The sequence below is a fragment of the Lissotriton vulgaris genome, chromosome 8 (genome assembly GCF_964263255.1).
Source record: "Lissotriton vulgaris chromosome 8, aLisVul1.2, whole genome shotgun sequence".
In the NCBI taxonomy this organism is placed as follows: Eukaryota; Metazoa; Chordata; class Amphibia; order Caudata; family Salamandridae; genus Lissotriton; species Lissotriton vulgaris.
In genome coordinates, this window is record NC_141696.1 from 1,580,386,565 (window position 1) to 1,580,408,381 (window position 21,817).

At 47.9% G+C, this 21,817-nt stretch overlaps 1 protein-coding gene across 1 annotated transcript in view; it reads left to right on the forward strand.

Moving 5' to 3' along the window:
- Nucleotides 1-21,817, forward strand: part of HSF2BP (heat shock transcription factor 2 binding protein) — a 312,850-nt gene that overhangs the window by 285,006 nt on the left and 6,027 nt on the right. The window contains exon 6 of the mRNA XM_086933565.1: nt 488-591. Within this exon, the coding sequence (XP_086789691.1) occupies nt 488-591 (104 nt within the window). The remainder of the gene's footprint in view (nt 1-487; nt 592-21,817) is intronic.

The window sequence follows — 21,817 nt, forward strand, 5'->3', positions numbered from 1 at the left end:
TTTTCTATTCTAACAGCAGCTGAAACTGGGTTAAAATGTGCCTGGGAGTGGACTGTGAATTTACAAAAAGGATCCCGCTGTCCAACAGTCTAAAGCGTGGTTGGGTCCATGCACTGTGTCTTTGGGGTCTGTATCAGCATGTTGGTGTGTGTATGACTCCCTGCTGCTTGCGAACCCAGCTAAAGGATAACAGGTACCATTAAACGTTTACAAGGAGTGTTCTAAGTAAATCTAGTCATTGCTCAACATACCTTGAACTTTAATTACGTTTTAGTTTGAAATATTTGATTGTTTTAGGGTTGCACTTTGAAGGCATTCACCTGATCACACAAGCGCCCACTGTTATACTCCCAGTATCAATGCCTCTTGAGCTCTGAGGCGAGTATAGACCTGGGGCCATAGGTTCCATTGTTTACCTTCACGGTGACCTTTGAAGGATATGGCAAAAATCACTTTCTCTCTCTTTTTTCCCGTTTGTCTCATGCAGATTAATGCTGATGTCGCTGTATAATGTCAGCATCAACCTGAAAGGCCTGAAGTACATCAGTGAGAGTCCCAGCTTCATGCCCCTGCTCACACTGCTCCTGCACGGTAGGTTGTGTGTAGTCCTGCATGCTTGCCTGATATTACCATTGGTACCTAGGTATTGCTCTGCTAAGGATGATGAGAAATAAATTAATGCATAGGCAAATAGGAGTGGGCTGTCATGTGTGGAAAGTGAGATTCAAAATACCTACCTAGTATGTGAATTACTATTTAAGTTGTCCTCTCGTCAGTATGGATAAAAGCAGGGGAGGAAGAAAGAAAAAAAGGCAATAATGTGCCTGCCTTTCTAAAAGTGGAATGGCACGGGGATCAACAAAACGATGGATTTAGGCCCAGATCTCTGTATTAGGGTGAATAAATGACATTGTTCAGCATTCTGTTCATCAAATGTTCTTTTTGCATTTGTCACCTCGGGTGGGGCGGGTATGCCAGACGTGAGTCCTGTGCTCTCCATGCCACTGGAGTCAAGCTAGCCTGGCTGATAAGGGCTGAAAGCCCGAGACCTGTCCTAGGATGCTTGTTTCCAGTCCAGGGAGGACCTGGCCTGGCATTTCGGGCTGTACTGTTTCCATGGGGAACAGGGTCAAGACTGAACCTGGAATGGCATAACTGAACCTGGAATGGCATGGGAAGCAAAAAAACGATGGATTTAGGCCCAGATCTCTGTACTGGGGTCAATGTATGACATTGTTCAGCTTTTTGCATTTGCCTTTCTAAATGGTCAACATGTTTCAATCCGTACCCCATAGGCTTTTCTTCAAGACCAAGGAAACTAACTCCCTGATACCACTCCTATTATGCTGTATTAAGTGCACACACTTTGCATGCCAAGAAATAAATAAACGTATATACAGCACCTACTTGGTGTTACTGCCTGTAACTATAAATAATGCAGAAATTGTGCTTCATGGGTCCTCCAGGTGAGAGGGAAGCCTGTAGTCACACTCACTCCAAGACTGCACCTCTGCTCAATAACCTACAAATTGCAGCCGGGGCCTGCATCTTGTTAAATTTGGATTTTCTCCTGCTCCTGCTGGGCACTACCATTTGTATTTATTTTATTGTTCAGTTAATTAAAACCGTAACAAAATTTTCTTATCGGTCTTAAGACTAATTAAAATGTGATCAATGAATAAGGACAAATGCAACACATTTCCATTATCATTTCAACTTAAATTAAAATTTTGATCATTGAGTTTCGTCTTCTATTTAAAAACCTAATAATTATATTTAAACGAATAACTGAAAATATTAAAGAAATAAAACAAAAACTTAGTATTTACATTGCGTTCACAAGTTTTTCGAAAGTCCTCATGACCTTTACAGTCTTGCAATTTGATTGTGGTGACGTTGCATCCAGACAACCAATTACAGCAGTCCTACAAGTACGTAGTTTCCTTGCTAAGAATATGTTCCTTAAAAAGCGCCTTTGCTCCATTGTCAGCGGTTTACAGATACATATTATATAAATAAGATCTTCTTTTACATACCCACAGAGGCGGCAGGAGACGGATTCTGTATGTTTCCAGGCAGGCTCGTCGGCCAATGTTGGAAATTTACCGAACCTCAATGCCATCAGCTTTCTTTTGATAAAGATTGAGTATGTTGCATCCATATAAGCCGCTGGGGTTAAAAATCTGTAGCTATTGATCAGGATCCAAGAATGTGAACGGTGCGAAAAAATGGCTTTGTCCATGATCAAAGAGTGACATTTTGCGGCCTTATTTAGTGCTATTTTGAATGCTGAAAGTGGCAGGTTTTTGTCCCAAATTTTAGCGGTGCAAGTTATCTCCAATGCACTAGTCAGATATTTGTTTGCTTCTGATTTTTTTTGAGTTTCTAATTCCTGCCATAGATATTTGTTCAAATTATTAGCTGCTGCTCTCTTTTTAATCCGATACCACTCCTTTATGCATGAATAAAGCCGTCCCAAGCTTTCATTCTTTAGTCCAAACTCTAGGCGAATTTGCGCTGGTGAAGCAGAGCTGGGCACTACCAGTGTTGCACTCAAGAGTGTAGGCAGGGGACACATCTGTGCTGTCACGCCTGGTGGGAGGATTTTTGCAGCTCTTGCCAGGTAGGACCAGACAAGTTTTCCCTGGCCACGCTCTTGCGGACCATGAAACGGTGTCCAGGGGAGGGAGGACACAGCAATGGGGGCCCGGGGCCTCATTAAGGCTCAGGCAGGGGTCTCAACGGCCTCAGAGAGGCTTGGGGAGTAGAGCGGCATACCCCCCTCCCCTTTATTTCTCAATCGGCCCTGGGGATTGGGGTCCTCAGGGCCCGAGAGAGACTCAGGGAGGGGGGCACTCGCCCCTTCCCCTATACACTACTTGTGGTGACACCCCATCCCACCCTCCCCCTGGTCCTCCTCAAAGTGCCCTGGCCCACCCCAGGGTTAATTTATTTCAAAGGAGGGAGTCTGTGCTCATTTTTTAAATGTTACTGCAGGTTCACAGATCCAAAGCAGTGCACCCCTTGGGGTGTCCGTTTGGGACCTCCAAACACCAAGCCTTGGGGGGCAGGGTAGGAATACATCTTTTTGTAATGTTTTGTTCTAGGAATATGAGCTGTAGATTATATACTTGCATAGATTGCCATCAGGTATTGGGCTCGGATGTTTGCACTTTGTTTTTGTCTTCTAAGAAGTCTTTCAAGTCATGAGATAGGGGACTCCTCCTTAGGGTGATAGTGTGCATGGGCAACGACTCCATCTCCAGATTGTTTTTTTCAGCCATCGGGTTCGGATGTGATTTGCTGCACTCTGGGTCGGTGTCGTTCTTGAACCCCCCCTTTGACGTGCAATCCCTCACCACTTGACTGTATTGTTTCCATCTCGTTTCCCTTTCGACGTGCATCTTCAGAAAATATAAAATCCTCGACCTAGAACTTCGATGCAGGCCGTTGGGCCTATCCGCGCCGAGCACGCCAGCAGTCAATGAAAAGGACTCCTTTAAAAAAATGCTCCGGTGCTAAGTTCCTACACACAGACTTAAATGTCATTTCTGCCTCTCCACGGAGCATGAAGACATCCTTGAATCCAACAACTCCCTCGACCCCTCACAGTCCGGCTTCTGAGCCAAACACAGCACCGAAACCGCCCTCATCGCTGCTACAGACGACATCTCCACCGCCTTCGACACAGTCTGTCATAGCACCCTCATACAACGCCTCAGCAACGTCGGAATTCAAGGAAAAGCTCTGGACTGGATCATCTCGTTCCTCGCCGGAAGAACCCAGAGAGTCCGCCTCCCCCCATTCAAATCAGAGGCCACAGAAGTCATCTGCGGTGTACCACAAGGATCATCACTCAGTCCCACCCTCTTCAACGTTTACATGAGTCCCCTCGCATCCATCGCACGCCAACACAACCTCAACATCATCTCCTACGCAGACGACACCCAGCTGATCCTCTCCCTCACCAAAGACCCAAACACCGCCAAAACCAATCTACACGAAGGAATGAAAGAAGTAGCCGAATGGATGTAGAACAGCCGCTTAAAACTAAATTCGGACAAAACAGAAGTCCTCATCTTAGGATCATCCCCCTCTGCCTGGGACGACTCATGGTGGCCTCCGGCCCTGGGTACAGCACCCATACCTACAGATCACGCACATAACCTGGGCTTCATCCTAGACTCCTCCCTCTCGATGACCAGACAAGTCAATGTCGTCTCATCCTCATGCTTCAACATCCTACGCATGCTCAAAAAAATCTTCTGTTGGATCCCCACCGAAACAAGAAAGACAGTCACCCTCGCACTGGTCACTAGCCGACTGGATTATGGAAATACCCTTTACGCCGAAACCACTGCCAAACTACAGAATAAACTTCAACGCATCCAAAACGCCTCAGCCAGACTCATACTGGACATCCCCCGTCAAGCTCATATTTCCGATCACCTGAAAGACCTCCACTGGCATCCCGTCAACAAGAGAATAACGTTCCGTCTACTCACCCACGCACACAAGGCCCTCTACGACCTAGGACCCGAATGCCTCAACACCCGACTGTCCTTCTACACACCCACCCGCCAACTACGATCATCCAATCAAGCCCTCGCCGCAATTCCGCGTATCCATAGATCCACCATGGGGGGAAGATCCTTCTCCCACTTAGCGGCCAAAACCTGGAACTCTCTCCCCACTCATCTCCGCCTTACACAGAATTACCTCTCCTTCAGAAAACAGCTAAAAACCTGGCTTTTCGATAAATAATGCACCCACCCTCCCTCAAGCGCCTTGAGACCCTCTGGGTGAGTAGTGCGCTATACAAATTCTTGAACTTGAACTGGGATGCCTGTGCATCTTTCAGGTCGAAGAAATCCATCCCTGACTATTGGGCTCGACGTCACAAAATGTCCTGCGAAAGCAGCTCGGTTCCGGACATCTTCGGAGCAGATCCCAATGTCCATCCAGAACAACAAGCTGATGAAGGAGAGATCTCCATCTCCGAGGCCGATGACTCCGATATCAAAGACCAGACAGTCACCCCGGCTCAACCGTCCGTGAGTTCCGAAACCCCTCTCCTAACAAACCCCAAACAAATGGCTCTGGTAACACCTCCGCCCTCAGGCTCAGGTCGACACCGGCAACACATTTCAGAAGCCCCACCCTCGGGCCCGGCTATGTAACCGAAAGAAAAACCTTCCGGCTCGAGCCAACCCCATTCTGGTGCAGACAAGTCACTTCCGGCACCGAAGCCCAAAACTAAACCTGTGCCACACCTTTCTTCGTCGGCACCGAAAACAACCTCAACGCCAAAGCCATCTGCGTCGAAACAAACAAAGGACAAGCCTTCGGAGCAGAAACAGGCTAAATCAAAACCTTTGCAGCCGAAAAAGGTCTCAGAGCTAAAAACTCCTACACCAAAAGCTAAAGAGTCCAAGACCACGCTGAAAGCTTCAGAGACAAAGTCAAAGGAACATTCTGACCCTAACCCTTCGGCACCGAAAAAGGACATTGTACCCAAACAACAGATTTTTCGGAGCCAAAGCAGAAAACACTACACATTGACCAAGAAACCGGTCATGTTACCACCAAGCCTCCTAACAAGAGGAAACTGGACCATTCAGAAGACTCTGAAATACCCATTAAAACGGAAGGAAATGGGAACTAATACTTCTCTGCCTTCCTCTCCTTCTCCAGTTGATCCCAATTTGTTAATTTCTCCAGCACACTCCCCACAACATACATTATCACCTCAACCACAGGATGATGAAGGTGAGTATACCGATGGGGATGGGAACGGAGATCCAGATAGGGAGGATGACGCACATACAATCCCACACAATACACACCCTTGGGATGATTATAATACCGATCCCATTCCACACAATGACCCGAACCTCTACCCCTCTAGGCCATCACCACCAGATGATAATATTGGGTTTGTGCAACAAATTAATAGGGCTGCCCAATACCACTTGGTGCAATTACACTCTGATCCCTTAGAAGAAGACTTCTTAATAAAAAACATTTGCACTCTCACAAAAGTCTACACACACCCTACCAGTGCTAAAAGGCATGCTAAGACATGCACCAGAAGTGTTTAAAGACCCTGTCAGAGCCAGGATCCTCCACTCCAGGGTGGACAAAAAATATAAGGCAGCTCCCATCAGAGTACATCAGAGGTCCAGGCTCTTTAGATTCTCTTGTAGTGTCTAATCCACAGACGCATCGCTCACCGGCTGGGGAGCTCATCTTCGAAACCATACCATTCAGGGCATATGGACCCCTCAGCAAAAACAACTCCACTGCAGTTACCACTGATGTTGGTACAATATGTATGTATTTATTGGAGTATTTCTTTAAATTTGTATACTAAATAAGGATCATATTAATGTTGTCTCATTCACGTTTTGTATTGCACCAATGAAAAAAGAAGAAAGCCTATCATTTAAAAATGTATCCCCCCGAATAAAAGATGATTGAAAAACAGAACAACAAAAATAATAAACAAATATGAATTGAAGTTATTTTTGATTATTGCCGTTAAGTTAAAACAAAGGGCTAGCCCAATGGAGCTTTAATTAGCCAGAGTATATTTAGTGTTGGTCGAGTGGAAGGTACTTCTGTGTATACATATATTAACCATACAAGAACCATTTTTGCAAATCCATCATAACAAATTGGTTCTTAGGACTAACCCAAAATTTTACCTAAAGTTGTGTCTGCCTTCCACCTTAACCAGTCTGTTGAACTCCCAGTTTTTTTTCCCTCTACCAGACTCAGTGGCAGAACGAGCTCTTCACACGCTAGACGTTAAAAGAGCAATACTCTACTACATTGAAAGAACAAAATCCTTTAGCAAAAATAAACAACTCTTTCTGGCTTTCTCCCCACCTCATAAAGGCAATCCCATCTCAAAAGCGGGGATTGCAAGGTGTATTGTGAAGTGCATCCAAATATGCTATCTTGAAGCCAAACATACATTAACCATTCCCCCTAGAGCTCATTCCACAACCAACCTAGGGGCTTCTATGGCTTTCTTAGGGAACATTCCCTTAGATGACATCTTCAGTGCAGCAACTTGGTCTACACCGCACACTTTCACAAAACACTTTTGTGAAGATATGCAAGCAAAATAACAAGCTAGTGTGGGCCAGGCTGGATTAAGAACACCTTTCCAGACCAGTGCAACAGATACGGGTTAGCCACAGCTAGGGAAATAACTGCTGTATAGTCTATGCAAGTATATAATCTACAGCTCATATGCCTCGAACGGAAAATGCTACTTATCAGTATGCATCTGTTCTTGGCATGTAGAGCTGAAGATTCATATACGCCCACCCTACCTCTATCTGTTGCAGTGCTATCTTACTTAAATACATTACACATGGACATCTCTTTCTATTTCTTACTAACTCCATCATCACCCTTTATGGCAAAAACAATCTGTATATGGTGTTGATGCCCACAAGACAAAGTGCAAACATCTGAGCCCAACACCAGATGGCGATCTATGCAAGTATATGAATCTACAGCTCTACATGCCTAGAACAGATACATACTGGTAAGTAGCATTTTCCTTCTTGGATTCGGGATTGAGTCCCAAGTACTAAGTGCTGCCTGCTGCCACATTGTTGTTGATGTGATGACAGCCATCCTCCGCAGTATGAAATATACACTTTTTTAGGCTTCAGTTCTCAAAAACTACTGATGGAATACATACCAAATCACAAAAAGCACACTTTCTGGAACAAGATGTTTCTTTCTGCCAAATTTGGTGTAAATCCGGTCAGCGGTTTTGGCTGTAGCTGTTTCTACTTTTTCACATGGAAAAAGGAATGGGGAAAACATGTTTTAGGACCTCCCCTTTTTCCCATTCCCGCTTGACGGATTACCTCAATACTTTCCAGATGTAATGTATTGACCATAAGCTGTTCCACAAGGCAACCATCAGATATATCATAGTAAAATTACAAATATGTACAAACTTACAGTTTTCAGAGCAATAGAACACCCAATAGAGCTTAATAAGGATTATAAAAGTGCAAATCTTCTATCCCCTTTGTGTGTTCGTGTGGGTCACCATCACCAAAACCCTTGCCTACTCAGTAATCCTTGCGCATCCACGTACTTAAATACCTGCCGACCGGCTTTAGGATGGTATAGTAACAATTCACCCATAACAGCCTATTGCCTTTGTCATCTTATTGTATGTTATGCCTATATGTATAGCGCACTGGTCACCTTACAGGGTATCAAGGTGCTTGCAGATAGGTAGGCTGTGCCCGCCCGGAGGGTGGTTACTTGAAGAGCCAGGTCTTCAGCTTCTTGCGGATCTCGAGAAGTGATGAGGAGGCTCTGCTGTGCACAGACAGGTTGTTGCAGGCTTTGGGGGTGTTGTGAGAGAAAGTGTGCCCTCCTGTTCTGTACTTGTGCCTGAGAGGTACCTGTGCTAGTGAAAGACCTGTAGATCAGAGGTGTCTGGTGAGGTAATGGAAGTGTGTGTGTGTGTATGAGTAGTTTGAATTAATTATGCTTGTGTATGGGAGGCCAGTGCCGTGCTTTGAGGTGTAGGGAGATGTGGGTGCGGCAAGGTAGGTTTAGGACGAGTCTTACTGCAGTGTTTTGACAGTTTAGAGCCTGTTGGAGAGATGTTTGGTAAGTCCCGCGTAGAGTGTTGCCGTAGTCGAGTCTTCTAGTAATCAGAGCCTGTGTTACTGTTTTCCTGGTATTCTCTGGTAACCACTTGAAGATTTTCTGTAGCATGCACCTGAGGTAGAAGCAGGTGAAGGCCACTGCATTTATCTGGGCTGACATGTCAAGTTTGCCATTGAGGATGATTCCTTAATTTCTGGCTTCGGAGGTGGAGACTGGTGTGGGGCAGAGGTCTGCTGGCCATCAGGTGAAGCTACATGTGATGATATGTTATGGTAAGTGTCACTTATATAGCACCTAATTACCAGCGGTCTCTTAGCGCTAGTGTGAAAGTTACAACCTAATACGAGTTATTACTTGTCATAATGCCCATTCAATCAAAGCTTATCTTGCCCAAAGTCCTGCTTGAACAAAAAAGTTTTCAGTTTCTTCCTGAATGGAAGGATAGTAACTTCCCCTCACATGCTTCCCGGCAGTTTATTCGACAACTGGGGTATCAGTACTGAGAAAGCCCATCCACCCATGGTCAATGTATCAAACCGTGGGCAGGTCAACAAGTTTGCCTCGGACGACTGGATGCTACGTCCCGAAACATATCTCCTTAGACGGCCTTTAATATAGACTGGTACCGTCCCATACAGGGTCTTATGTACACTACATAAGCCTTTGAACATAGTCCTCTGCTGAATTTAAAGCCAGTGCAATTGTTGCAGCAATGGTGTAGCATGTGACCGCCTTGGAAGCTTGGAAACTAATCTTGCTGCATCGTTCATTACTACTTGGAGCTTTCCCAGCAACTTGTCCAGGAGCCCAATATATAGCGCATTTCCATAGTCCAGTCGGACACAATCAGTGCTGCCACCACCGTTCGCATTGTTGAAAAAGATAGGAGGGGTACCAATTTCCAAAGTTGCCTCAGAAGACTCTTCACAACAAGCACCGGTGTCGGTGTGGCACCTACCTTCTGTGGCCAGAAATGATTAGTCCAGGGGTTGTCTCCTGTGGTGATTGATAGAACCTCTGTCTTATCTGGGCTCACTTTAAGCGAGTTAGCTGTCATCCAGTTCATTGTAAACCTAAGGATGCACGGTGCACTTGACTGTGCTTGCTTAGAATTATCGATCGGAAGGATGAATTGAGTGTCATCTGCGTAATTAAACAGTTGACAGCCAATTTGTGCTAGTGCTGCCACCAGTGGCTGGAAGTAAATATTAAAAGGCAGTGGGGACAAGGTAGAGCCCTGGGGAACTCCACATGACAGTGCTCCTTTCCTAGACACATAACCACCCAACTGGCCTTTCGCAACCGATCCTTCAGGAATGAGGAGATCCACTGAAAGGCCAGGTCTGTGATTCCCTGCTTCCGAATATGGTTCGTCAACCTTTGATGGTCCACCTTGTCTAACACGGCTGTGAGTTCCAATAAAATCAGCACCAAAGGCTTATTGTTATCAGCCGCTAACCTGTGCTCATCCAATACCGACAGCATCACCAATTCTGTGCTGCAATGTGCCCTGAAGCCTGCCTCCCGCGCATCAAGCAGCTGATGCTCTTCTGTGAATACAGACCGTGTTCCGAGCACATGTTGTTCCACAATCTTTACTAGGAAAGGCAGTCTAGATATTGGGCGATAGTTCTTTACATTATTTGGATCTTCCCCTGCTTTCTTCAGTAGTGGGGTTACCATGGCTTCCTTAAAGTTAAGAGGAACCTTCCCGGCTGCCATGGAGACATTTCAAAGAAAGAGCAGTTCCACCCCCACCACAGGAAATTCCATTTTGAACACCTTAGGTGGGCAGGTATCTTCTGGTGAACCTGATTTAACTATAGCCATAAGACGTGACCCGGCATCAAGATCCAGTGGTTGGAACACTGAGAGCCTCTCACCCTGAAAGTCAGGCGCCTCCTCCACTATCAAAGGACATGGGCAACTTCAGGTGTTACTTACTTACATTGAGATATCATTAACTTTCTTTAAGAAGAAGTTCTGCTTCTTATTACCTCCGGGTCTGCAGTTGCCTTCTGCTCCTTCCATTGACTTAGTTCCCTCAACACCTTAAAGTGTCTTTTTGCGTGTCATTTGCCTCTAGAATCCTTAGCTCATAGAACTCCGCTTTTGTTGCAGTGATTGCTCTTTTCTATATGGCTAACATTGCTTTATCCTCCCTTAAAGCCTCCGGTTCATACTGCTTTCGCCCTTTCCTTTAATGTTGGCATCATTTTTGTTTTCTTTCTCTTAGTTTCGAAGTATAATAGGGGGCCCCCTTGCCTCTGTTCCTTATTCTTTCTCTCCGCGCAGGGGCCAACTTATCTATGGTTTCTTGCATCCTTCCTGAAATTCTCGCTCTCCTGATCTAAATCCTCAATATGTCTACCTGGATGCATTGCCTCTTTTAGTGCCTCCCCTAACCTGGTTCCCTCTATTTTATCCCAGTTTCGTACCGTCCGCCATTCTAGTGTTTAGTACATTGGTCGACTGGGCAGCGGGATTGTGAGCCTGATCAGATAATGATCTGACCTGCTACAGGGTTCAAACTCAGTTAACTTTGCAGACAACTGAGTTGTTCAGATTAGGTCTAAAGTATGGCCCGTATCGTTCCCTCTCCAAACCTACTCGCCTGGGGCTCTCTTGGTTCCTGGTCCCAGCGAAAGTTGTAGTCCCCCACCAGCATAATCTGTTGGTATCCAGAGCACAAATCAATGACCTCTTCTATACACAGGTTGTTAAACAAAGAAGTAGGCCAGGGAGAGAGAGAGACTACCATTACTACCATACAGGAGGACTTTAAACGTATTTTTACCCCCAGGACTTCTGCCCCATCCAAACTTTCTTCTACAACCCCCTGTGTGGTCAGACACCTCCGGCTGAATCCCCCCCCCCCCCTCCCACCCTGCCGGTTATGCACCAGGATATTATATTCTGAAGGTAGAGCTGCTACTATATCAGGCCCTGAGCCATCCTCTAACCAGATTTCCGTTGCTGCTATAATGTCTGACTCTTTCTGCAGCAGCGAGAAGACTTCCAGGTTGTGTTTCTGTAGGGACCGTGTGTTCAATACCAAGGCCCTTAGGCCCTTCTCTGCGACTTCCTCCTTCGTTATCTGGCTTAAATCACCTGTCCCCGCTCCCCTTACTTGCGGTCCTGTTCATGTCTCCTCCAACCACTTAACAAATCATCCACCCTTAACTTCGCCTTTCACCTCCTTATGCAGCGTCAGTAAACTGTCCGTAGCTCTCAACTCCCACAGTTCTTCCGCCAGATAGACCAGCCTTAGACCAGGGGTCTTGGCCCCTGGACACAGTCAGAAGCGGACGGGCGCAGACGGGTTTGCCTTAGGTGCGCCCACTGCACGTTTCAGCTCCAGCCTCCTTAAGATACCACACCAACCTCCGCCCACCAATCAGCCTGCTGTGCAGCAGCTGAGTCACAGGAAGCTAGACCACTCACCGGCAAAAACCAATGTGTGCAAACATCCCCAACATAAAAACTATTGATTCTGGGTAATACACACTTAGGACAATTTAAAAACAGTTTGACAAACACTAGAGCCTTAAATTCAGTACATTTTAAAATTGAAACACGTAAGACTGGGGCTTGTTCACCGGCTGCGCGCCGGCTCCAGCGTCCTTAAGATACCACACACCCCTCCACCCACCAATCGGCACTGCTGTGCAGCAGCTGAGTCATGGGAAGCTAGATCGCTCACCGGCAAAAACTAACATGTGCCGGGAGCAGAAGTCTTCCTTACGAAGATCACCCTTTTGGTCTTGTCCATGTTGAGCTTTAGGCAGTTGCATCTCATCCAGGTTGTCACAGCGGACATGCATCTGGCGAAGTTGTATTTTGGTGCGGTGTCTTGTCCAACAGGGAGAGTATCAATGACATGTCGCCGGCGTAAGAAAGAACGTTGATGCCACGTGATCTGATGATGTCTGCCTGTGGGGTTGTATAGAGGTTGAATATTATTGGGCCTACTGATTTTGCCATAACTTTATATAATAAACAAAACAAGCATATGGAATCTGACATATCTTTTCCGAGTGAACCAATAAGGTCTGTAGTCTTTACCATTGACTCAACGAGATAATCATCATTTTGCGGTGCACATAAACTGACAACCATCAGGCATACAGTTATGAAAGTACAAAAATGTACAAAATTACAGTTAGCAAAACAATATGCAACCTTTGACAACAGGGCCTAACAAGGATTATTACGGTGAAACTTGTCTACCTTAAGGGTTTGCCAGAGGAGGCGACCAGCACCAAACCTCTTCCCTGCTATGGTGCACTAAAGGCCTATTAGCTTTAACAAATGCTGTTCACAACAAATAAACCAGGCCTACTGGTTCTCATTGTGAAGTTGGCCTGATATATAGTGCTCACTATTCTAGTGATCACTTTGTATCATTCCAAACAACCCTTATTGATGATTGGTTGTAAGTCAACCTTATAGACCAGCTATCCTAGTAGCATGGACAAGAGCAGTCTTTAGGCTAAACTCTAGAGGGCGTGTTAAGCCAGCTGCTATACCATCACATATACCCCTTGAACACCAAGTGAAAGGATACCACACAAGTTGTTATGAAAATAAAAGGATATTTATTTATAACAAGTCTACCCTGATCTCTTTATGAGTCAGGGAGCTAAGCACACAACAAAACTCTTACGAAAATACTTTCTGTCGCACAATTTACACAAATGCCCGAGGGGCACGAACAACCATATACACTAAAAGTGGAATGCGAAATACTAGCAGGTAAGTAACAAGGTCCAGAGGCTTTAGGATCGCTAGGACTACACTACTGAACCTTCAGGTTAGGAGCAGGAGGCCTAGGGAGATCGGGTGCAGGGTGTGCACTCTCACGCGGGATGCGGGACAAAGTCTATGGATACTAGTATTCACAAAGTTACTGTTATCGGACGAATCTGACTAGATAGACTGAAAACGACAAAGGATCTGGACACTTAGATAGTGAACCTACGTTGGAGCACCGAAATGCTCAGGTTACCTAGCCCAGGGGCTGCGGCTGCATAGGGTTCAAAAGACGTCGGGAATCCTCGTTGAAGTCTATGGAGCCTGAAAGAAGAAGTTGCTGGCAGGCGACCAGTGAAGATGTCCGGAGTGATCCAAGCCTGGATCGAAGATGGAGACGACCTGAAAGCAGAGGGGACTCAGTTCTTAATCACTAGCCAGTGATTGTGTGGGCACCAGGATGGCACCGGATGAAGTCACCTCGACCAGGTGAGTGGGCGACGCTGGACTCTGCTGTCCCTCGGACCAGAAGGCGTTGTCGGCGACCAGGCTGGAGGTGCGAGCTGTCCCACGAAGGTGTCTGCTGTCGGCGATGCTGGACCCAGGATTGGGGCAACAAACCTTGGCAAAGTCAAGCCCACGCGGTGGAGTCAAGATGGCATCTGGAGTGGACCAGGAGGGTCCGGGGTGCTCCTCTCTTGGAAGGGAGCAAGGGCCAGTCTGGAGCAACCAGACCAGCGGTGTAATCGTCGTGGTTCGTCGTCAGGAGGGCCACTAGCCAGCAGGCAAGTGACCGGACAACGCGGTGAGCAGCAAAGAGCAGAAGGGCCCCACGCAGATCTCGTGGATGCTGGGGGGCTGGACTTCGGTGCTGGAGCTGCTCAGGGTCAGGGCTTCTCAAACCCCAAAGCACTCCCTTGAGGATCCCTCGGCGGTCGTGCTGGTTAAGCGTTGTGCAGTTTTGAAGATGGCCGGTCCCTTCAGGTCTCGTCACACCCACGAATCTCAGCTGGGCTGATGATGCAGGTAGAGGTCAGAGATGCCAGGGAATCCGGGTCTCGTCGAGCTGGGCAGTCTTGATCCGGAGGATAGACTTACAGCACACCGCGATGCTTAGATGGTGCCTGCAGGTGCAGGGTGGCTACTCCTTAGCCACAAGGGAGAGTCTTCAGAAATAGTCAAGAGTCCTTTCATGGAAAGTAGTCAAGATTCAGAATTTGTCCCATTTTGGGAAGGGGGCCTGCTCTTACCTTTATTCAAGAAAAAGGGGCAGGCACGCGACTAGGTCCTGCCCATGTGTGGGACCAGGAGGGGGGTGGTTACACCCCTCTCCCTTGTCCGGACTTTCCCCAGCTCAGGGGCTGGTGTGCCCCTGGCTGGAACTGGTTCAAGCCGGCAGATGCATAGTGAGCACCGGGGTGCCACTTGCAGTCACCTTCCTCTCAGCCCTGCCTACCTGGTATACACAAAACCCTGTCTGGGATGGTGCTAGCACCGCCCCTGACAGGAAACCCTTTGTCCAAGCTCTCCTCGTTGGAAGGACTCCCAGCAGCAGGAGGTCAGACTTGTGTCTGTGGTGGCAGCATCCATTTTGTGATGCTGAGGCTCGAGTTAGCTTTAACCGGGGTTCACAGTTACATACATGTCGTGTCCCTCTAGAAGGGTGGAATGCTAACCCAGTCGCCAGAATTTGCGAGGGGTTAGTATTCCAATTCGTATGACACCTTACTCGACATGTTTTGATAAAGCAATACCAAAGATAGCATTTAACCGCGAGGATTATAATGCACTTAAGAGTATATGGTATGCGATATCATGGAACAGCTATTAGGACTTGGTTCCGCAAGCTGCAGACAGGCTCAGCTCATGCCAGAGCACCATTTCACACGATTCCAAGCACTCTGCCTTCAGGATTGTCAAGGCCTGCCATAGGAGTGACTGATAGGAATCTGTGTGTCCATTTTAGGGTTAGGTATAGGTATACTACACCTACAGCAAAGGGTGATTACACGACTTTGCCCCAGCTGTCATGCAGCCAGTTGTGTCAAATTTAGGAGGCCAGCCAGGGGTGGCATAATACATGCTGCAGCCCCTGGCAGCCCTGGGTACACCTATGCCCTGAGTTACAGGGTCTGATAAGGTGGCCCAGTACCAATTGCTAAATGCACCTAGGGTACATGAGGTAATTTAGAAAGAGAACAGCCAGGCTGTGGGTCTGATTGGCAGGCCCACAGCCAGAGAAAGTCGTAAACCAGTGAAACAAAAGCAAAAAAATCTGGGTGATCATAGGATTGCAGACCCTACTCTCCTACATGACCCCCCCCCCCAAACTTTGGGACAATAAGCTAACCTTGACCAGGTGAGTCTTCTTGTTCTAAGTGGAAATATCTGGAGAGCCCATCGGCATTGCCATGATCAGTACCAGGTCTATGTTCCACTGTAAAGTCCATCCCCTGTAGGGAAATGGACCACCTAAGCAGTTTGGGGTTTTCACCCTTCATCTGATTTAGCCACAAGAGGGGCTTATGGTCGGTCTGAATCTTGAAGTGAGTGCCAAACAAGTATGGCCTCAGCTTCTTCAGGGCCCAAACCACAGCAAAGGCCTCCCTCTCAATAGCTGACCAATTCTTCTCTCTGGGGGTCAGCCTTCTGCTTATAAAAGCAATGCACTTAAGAGTATATGGTACGCGTTATCATGGAACAGCTATTAGGACTTGGTTCCGCAAGCTGCAGATGGGCTCAGCTCATGCCAGAGCACCATCTCACATAATTCCAAGCACTCTGCCTTCAGGATTGTTAAGGCCTGCCATAGGAGTGACTGATAGGAATACATGTGTCCATTTTAGGGTTAGATATAGGAATACTATATCTAAAGCAACGGGTGATTACACCACCTTGCCCCAGCTGTCGTGCAGCCAGTTGTGTCAGATTTGGATGGCCAGCCAGGGGTGGCATAATACATGCTGCAGCCCCTGGTAGGCCCTGGGTACACCTATGCCCTGTGTACCTAAGGTACACTGTACAGGGACTGATAAGGTGACTCAGTATCCAATTAGAAATGTACCTAAGGTACATGGAATCCATTTTACAGAGGGAGCAGTAGGCCTGGGGCCCTGAATAGCAGGGTCCCAGGTCAGCTAAGTCGGAAAACCAGCAAAACACCAGGCAAAAAGTTGGTTGTAACCATAGTTAGGTATCCACCTTCCTACATAACCCCCCCCTCCCCCAAAACGAAAGGAGATAAGGCTATCCTTGACCAGGTAAGCCTATATTGCCCGAGTGGCCATATGAGGTGGTACATGCACTGGCATGGTTACCCCCTGTATCATGGTCCACTAAGCAATCCCTCACCCTAAGGGTATCTGAGGGTCTCCACCATAGGGAATCTCTACCTGTGGTGTGTTTTGGCAAAGTAAAAGGCTGGGGCTGGGATGAAGTACTGAAGTGAGACTCCACTAATGTTGGGCTCAACTTCCTCCAATCACTATCCACCATATATGCCTTTCTTTCCATGACTGAGTTGCTGTGAGCTCTCAGGGTCAACCTCTGGCTACCTAAAGCTGGAGGCTGGGTCCCTCTGTTTGGCTTACTGGAGGGACAGGTCAGGTTTGGGGCCCTCAGGTCCCAGGTTTGGCTGTGCCCAACAGTGTCCATCTGTGGGAGGTCCCTAACTAAGTTTAAGGGGGATCCCTGAGGAGTCTGTTTTATTTTCACTTGGCTAGGTCTACTAGCTTCAGTGCCCTTAATCTGCTGATTGGGGAGTTCTTTTGGACAGGGGGCTTTTGGGGTCCACCACTGGCCTCCCTGACCTCTACAGCCCTGGGCTGACTGAGGCAGGGTAGAGAGGGGCAGGTTACCTGCTCCAGACTGGGTCCCACCTTGGAAGGGTCCACTGACATCAGGGGCTCTGCCAGGCTAGGCCTGACTACCTCTGGGGCAGTTCCTTCACAAGGGGTCGGATCAGTTCCCTGAGGAGGCTGATCCTTTCCTAGAGTCTGGTGGGAGGGAGATTTCTCTTCCTCCTCAATGCTCTCTGTCTGAGTGGAGTGATCCATAGTTTCAGGCTTCACAACACTATTATCTGTCTGAGTTTGAGCTGTGGCCATCACAACTCCACCAACCTTTTCAGGAAGGGACTCAGTTTGGGTATGGGCTGTGACCATCACAGCCTTGCCAACCTGTTCAGGAAAGGAACCTGTCTGAGATTGGGCTGTGACTGGCACAGCTCTCCTGACCTGTTCAGGGAGGACATCTTGGACTGGGGCTGTGGCTATCACTGCCCCACTAACCTTTTAAAATGGGTTTCTTGCTCTACCTCAGCCCAGGCTGAGATCTCTAAATCATTCCCCAGTAGGCAATCTACAGGCAAGTTTGGTGACACTGCCACTCTCTTGTAGCCAGTGACACCTCCCCAGCTGAGATTGACCACTGCTATGGGATGATCTCTCTGCACTCCATCAATGTTGGTTACCTGGTATGTGGCGACAGGTATAAGTTGCCTTGAGGGGACTAGGCTCTCAGTCACATGGTGATGCTAGCCCCTGTGTCTCTGTAGGCCTCAACTTTTGAACCATTGATGAGGGGATCCTGTCTGTACTTGCCCAAAGTGTTGGGACAAGCTGTGAAGTTGGCAAACCCCATGCCAGTCTCACAGACAAGAGTATCTAAGTTTGGGGACCTGGTTAGGCCAGAGTCCCCAGGAACTCCCAAAGTAAATGCACCCAGATTCTCGGGGGCACTCCCACCACCTGGGGGATTACTACTAGTAGTAACATGAGGCTGGGAAGTTTTACTTGGGGGTATGTTCTCCTTATTGTCGTTGGCCCTTGGGCAACTGCTGTCAGTTTTGTAATGGCCTACCTGTTTGCAGGTATGACAATAAGGTTTCTTTTGGGAATTGGAAGGATTTTGGGACCCACCCTTTTCAGAGGATTTTTGGGGCCCTGTGGTTTGATCAGAAGATTTATTCCCACCCTTCTCTTGAGGCTTGGTTGATTCCTTCTTTTGGTCACCACCCTGGTTCTTAGGCCTAATCCTGGTTCTGACCCATTTGTCTGCCCTCTTACCCAATTCTTGTGGAGAGGTCAGATCAGAGTCTACCAGGTGCTGGTGTAATAACTGGTTCTGACAATTATTTAAGACTTGCTCTCTCATAATAAGATTATACAATCCTGTGAAGTCAGTAACTTTACTACCCAATAGCCAGCCTTCTAGAGCCTTCGTGGCACAATCAACAAAGTCAGTCCAATCCTGAGACTGAGTTTTCTGGGTGTCTCTGAACATCAACCTGTACTGTTCAGTTGTTAAGCCAAACCCATCAACCAGTGTATTCTTCAGGACTTGGTAATTATTAGCATCCTCAACTCTAGTAGTGAGGAGCTTATCTCTACCTTTACCTTCAAAGGAGAGCCACAAAATAGCTGCCCACTGACTCTGGGGGATGCACTGGACAGTGCAGGCCCTCTCCAAAGCAGTCATCCATTTGTGGATGTCATCCCCTTGTTTAAAGGGGGGCACTATTTTACTCAGGTGTCTAGTGTCTAAACTCCTGTCTTTATCTCTAGGGATAATGCTGCCACCAGTGGGGTCTGCCCCACTCAATTTCTGCTGTCTAGCAAAGGCAAGTCTCTCTTTGGCCAGGGCAAGTTCTTCCCTTTCAATCCTCAGATTGACTTCCCTCATCTTAGCTTCATGCTCTCCCCTCTGAGGGGATGTCATCCCTCTGTGAGAAGAGACCTGAGAGCCATTGGGATGAATGGATCTGTTAGAGCCTCTAGAGAGAGACCTAACTCGTCCATTCCCAATGTTAAGCCTGCCCGAGAGTGGGCCTGGGGGTCCCCCAAGTCCATTTTCATGCCTGCCTAAGTTGGTCCTGGTGAGTCTACTGACTACTACCTGACCTTTGTCTGCCTCATCCCCTGACAACTCCTGATCCTCTTCCTCCTCATCACTTCCTGTTCCATTGAGGTTGAGGTCAGGGTCCCCAAGGGTTCCCTCTAAGGGGGGCATACTCCCATCTGGATTAGAAGGGCCTGTGTTAGAAGCCCTCCTTGCATCATAAGTCTCTAAGAGACCTATCAGAAATGGGATGGTAGGGTTAGAACCCTGTTTTAGCTTCCTGGAGGTACACACTTGTCTCATCTCCTGGAAGCTAAGAGCTGCATATCTTGACATGACCTGTGGAGGGTCAACTGACAAAAGGGGAGCTTCTGAGTTCTCTCCTTTGTCAGCATGCTTTTCTAGTGAGGTGTAAGTGGTGCACTTACCTACACTATTTGTTTGCCTACTGATCCCTTGCTAAGAGTCGTAGTCAGGGTGTGCTAAGCCCTGTTGAACTACAACAGCTGGTTCAGTAGAACTCAGGGTATTCTAAGCTAAGTTATATGTACCTTGGTACTTATGTGATCTTTCAAATGATATTCTTAGGATACGTGTGGTAAAACAACAGCAAGCTCAAATCCCAACCGCTGCTCACCAATGTGAGAAGTTGGCCTGATATATAGTGCTCACTATTCTAGTGATCACTTTGTATCATTCCAAACAACCCTTATTGATGATTGGTTGTAAGTCAACATTAGAGACCAGCTATCCTAGTAGCATGGACAAGAGCAGTCTTTAGGCTAAACTCTAGAGGGCGTGTTAAGCCAGCTGTTATACCCTCACATATACCCCTTGAACACCAAGTGAAAGCACACCACACAAGTTGTGATGAAAATAAAAGGATATTTATTTATAACAAGTCTACCCTGATCTCTTTATGAGTCAGGGAGCTAAGCACACAACAAAACTCTTACGAAAATACTTTCTGTCGCACAATTTACACAAATGCCAGAGGGGCACGAAAAACCATGTACACTAAAAGTGGAATGCGAAATACTAGCAGGTAAGTAACAATGTCCAGAGGCTTTAGGATCGCTAGGACTACACTACTGAACCTTTAGGTTAGGAGCCGAAGGCCTAGGGAGATCGGGTGCAGGGTGTGCACTCTCACGCGGGATGCGGGACAAAGTCTATGGATACTGTTATCGGACGAATCCGACTAGATAGACTGAAAACGACAAAGGATCTGGACACTTAGATAGTGAACCTACGTTGGAGCACCGAAATGCTCAAGTTACCTAGCCCAGGGGCTGCGGCTGCATAGGGTTCAAAAGACGTCGGGAATCCTCGTTGAAGTCTATGGAGCCTGAAAGAAGAAGTTGCTGGCAGGCGACCAGTGAAGATGTCCGGAGTGATCCAAGCCTGGATCGAAGATGGAGACGACCTGAAAGCAGAGGGGACTCAGTTCTTAATCACTAGCCAGTGATTGTGTGGGCACCAGGATGGCACCGGATGAAGTCACCTCGACCAGGTGAGTGGGCGACGCTGGACTCTGCTGTCCCTCGGACCAGGAGGCGTTGTCGGCGACCAGGCTGGAGGTGCGAGCTGTCCCACGAAGGTGTCTGCTGTCGGCGATGCTGGACCCAGGATTGGGGCAACAAACCTTGGCAAAGTCAAGCCCACGCGGTGGAGTCAAGATGGCGTCTGGAGTGGACCAGGAGGGTCCGGGGTGCTCCTCTCTTGGAAGGGAGCAAGGGCCAGTCTGGAGCAACCAGACCAGCGGTGTAATCGTCGTGGTTCGTCGTCAGGAGGGCCACTAGCCAGCAGGCAAGTGACCGGACAACGCGGTGAGCAGCAAAGAGCAGAAGGGCCCCACGCAGATCTCGTGGATGCTGGATGGCTGGACTTCGGTGCTGGAGCTGCTCAGGGTCAGGGCTTCTCAAACCCCAAAGCACTCCCTCGAGGATCCCTCGGCGGTCGTGCTGGTTAAGCGTCGTGCAGTTTTGAAGATGGCCGGTCCCTTCAGGTCTCGTCACACCCACGAATCTCAGCAGGGCTGATGATGCAGGTAGAGGTCAGAGATGCCAGGGAATCCGGGTCTCGCCGAGCTGGGCAGTCTTGATCCGGAGGATGGACTTACAGCAAACCGCGATGCTTAGATGGTGCCTGCAGGTGCAGGGTGGCTACTCCTTAGCCACAAGGGAGAGTCTTCAGAAATAGTCAAGAGTCCTTTCGTGGAAAGTAGTCAAGATTCAGAATTATCCCATTTTGGGAAGGGGGCCTGCTCCTACCTTTATTCAAGAAAAAGGGGCAGGCACGCAACTAGGTCCTGCCCATGGGTGGGACCAGGAGGGGGGTGGTTACACCCCTCTCCCTTGTCCGGACTTTCCCCAGCTCAGGGGCTGGTGTGCCCCTGGAACTGGTTCAAGCCGGCAGATGCATAGTGAGCACCGGGGTGCCACTTGCAGTCACCTTCCTCTCAGCCCTGCCTACCTGGGATACACAAAACCCTGTCTGGGATGGTGCTAGCACCGCCCCTGACAGGAAACCCTTTGTCCAAGCTCTCCTCGCTGGAAGGACTCCCAGCAGC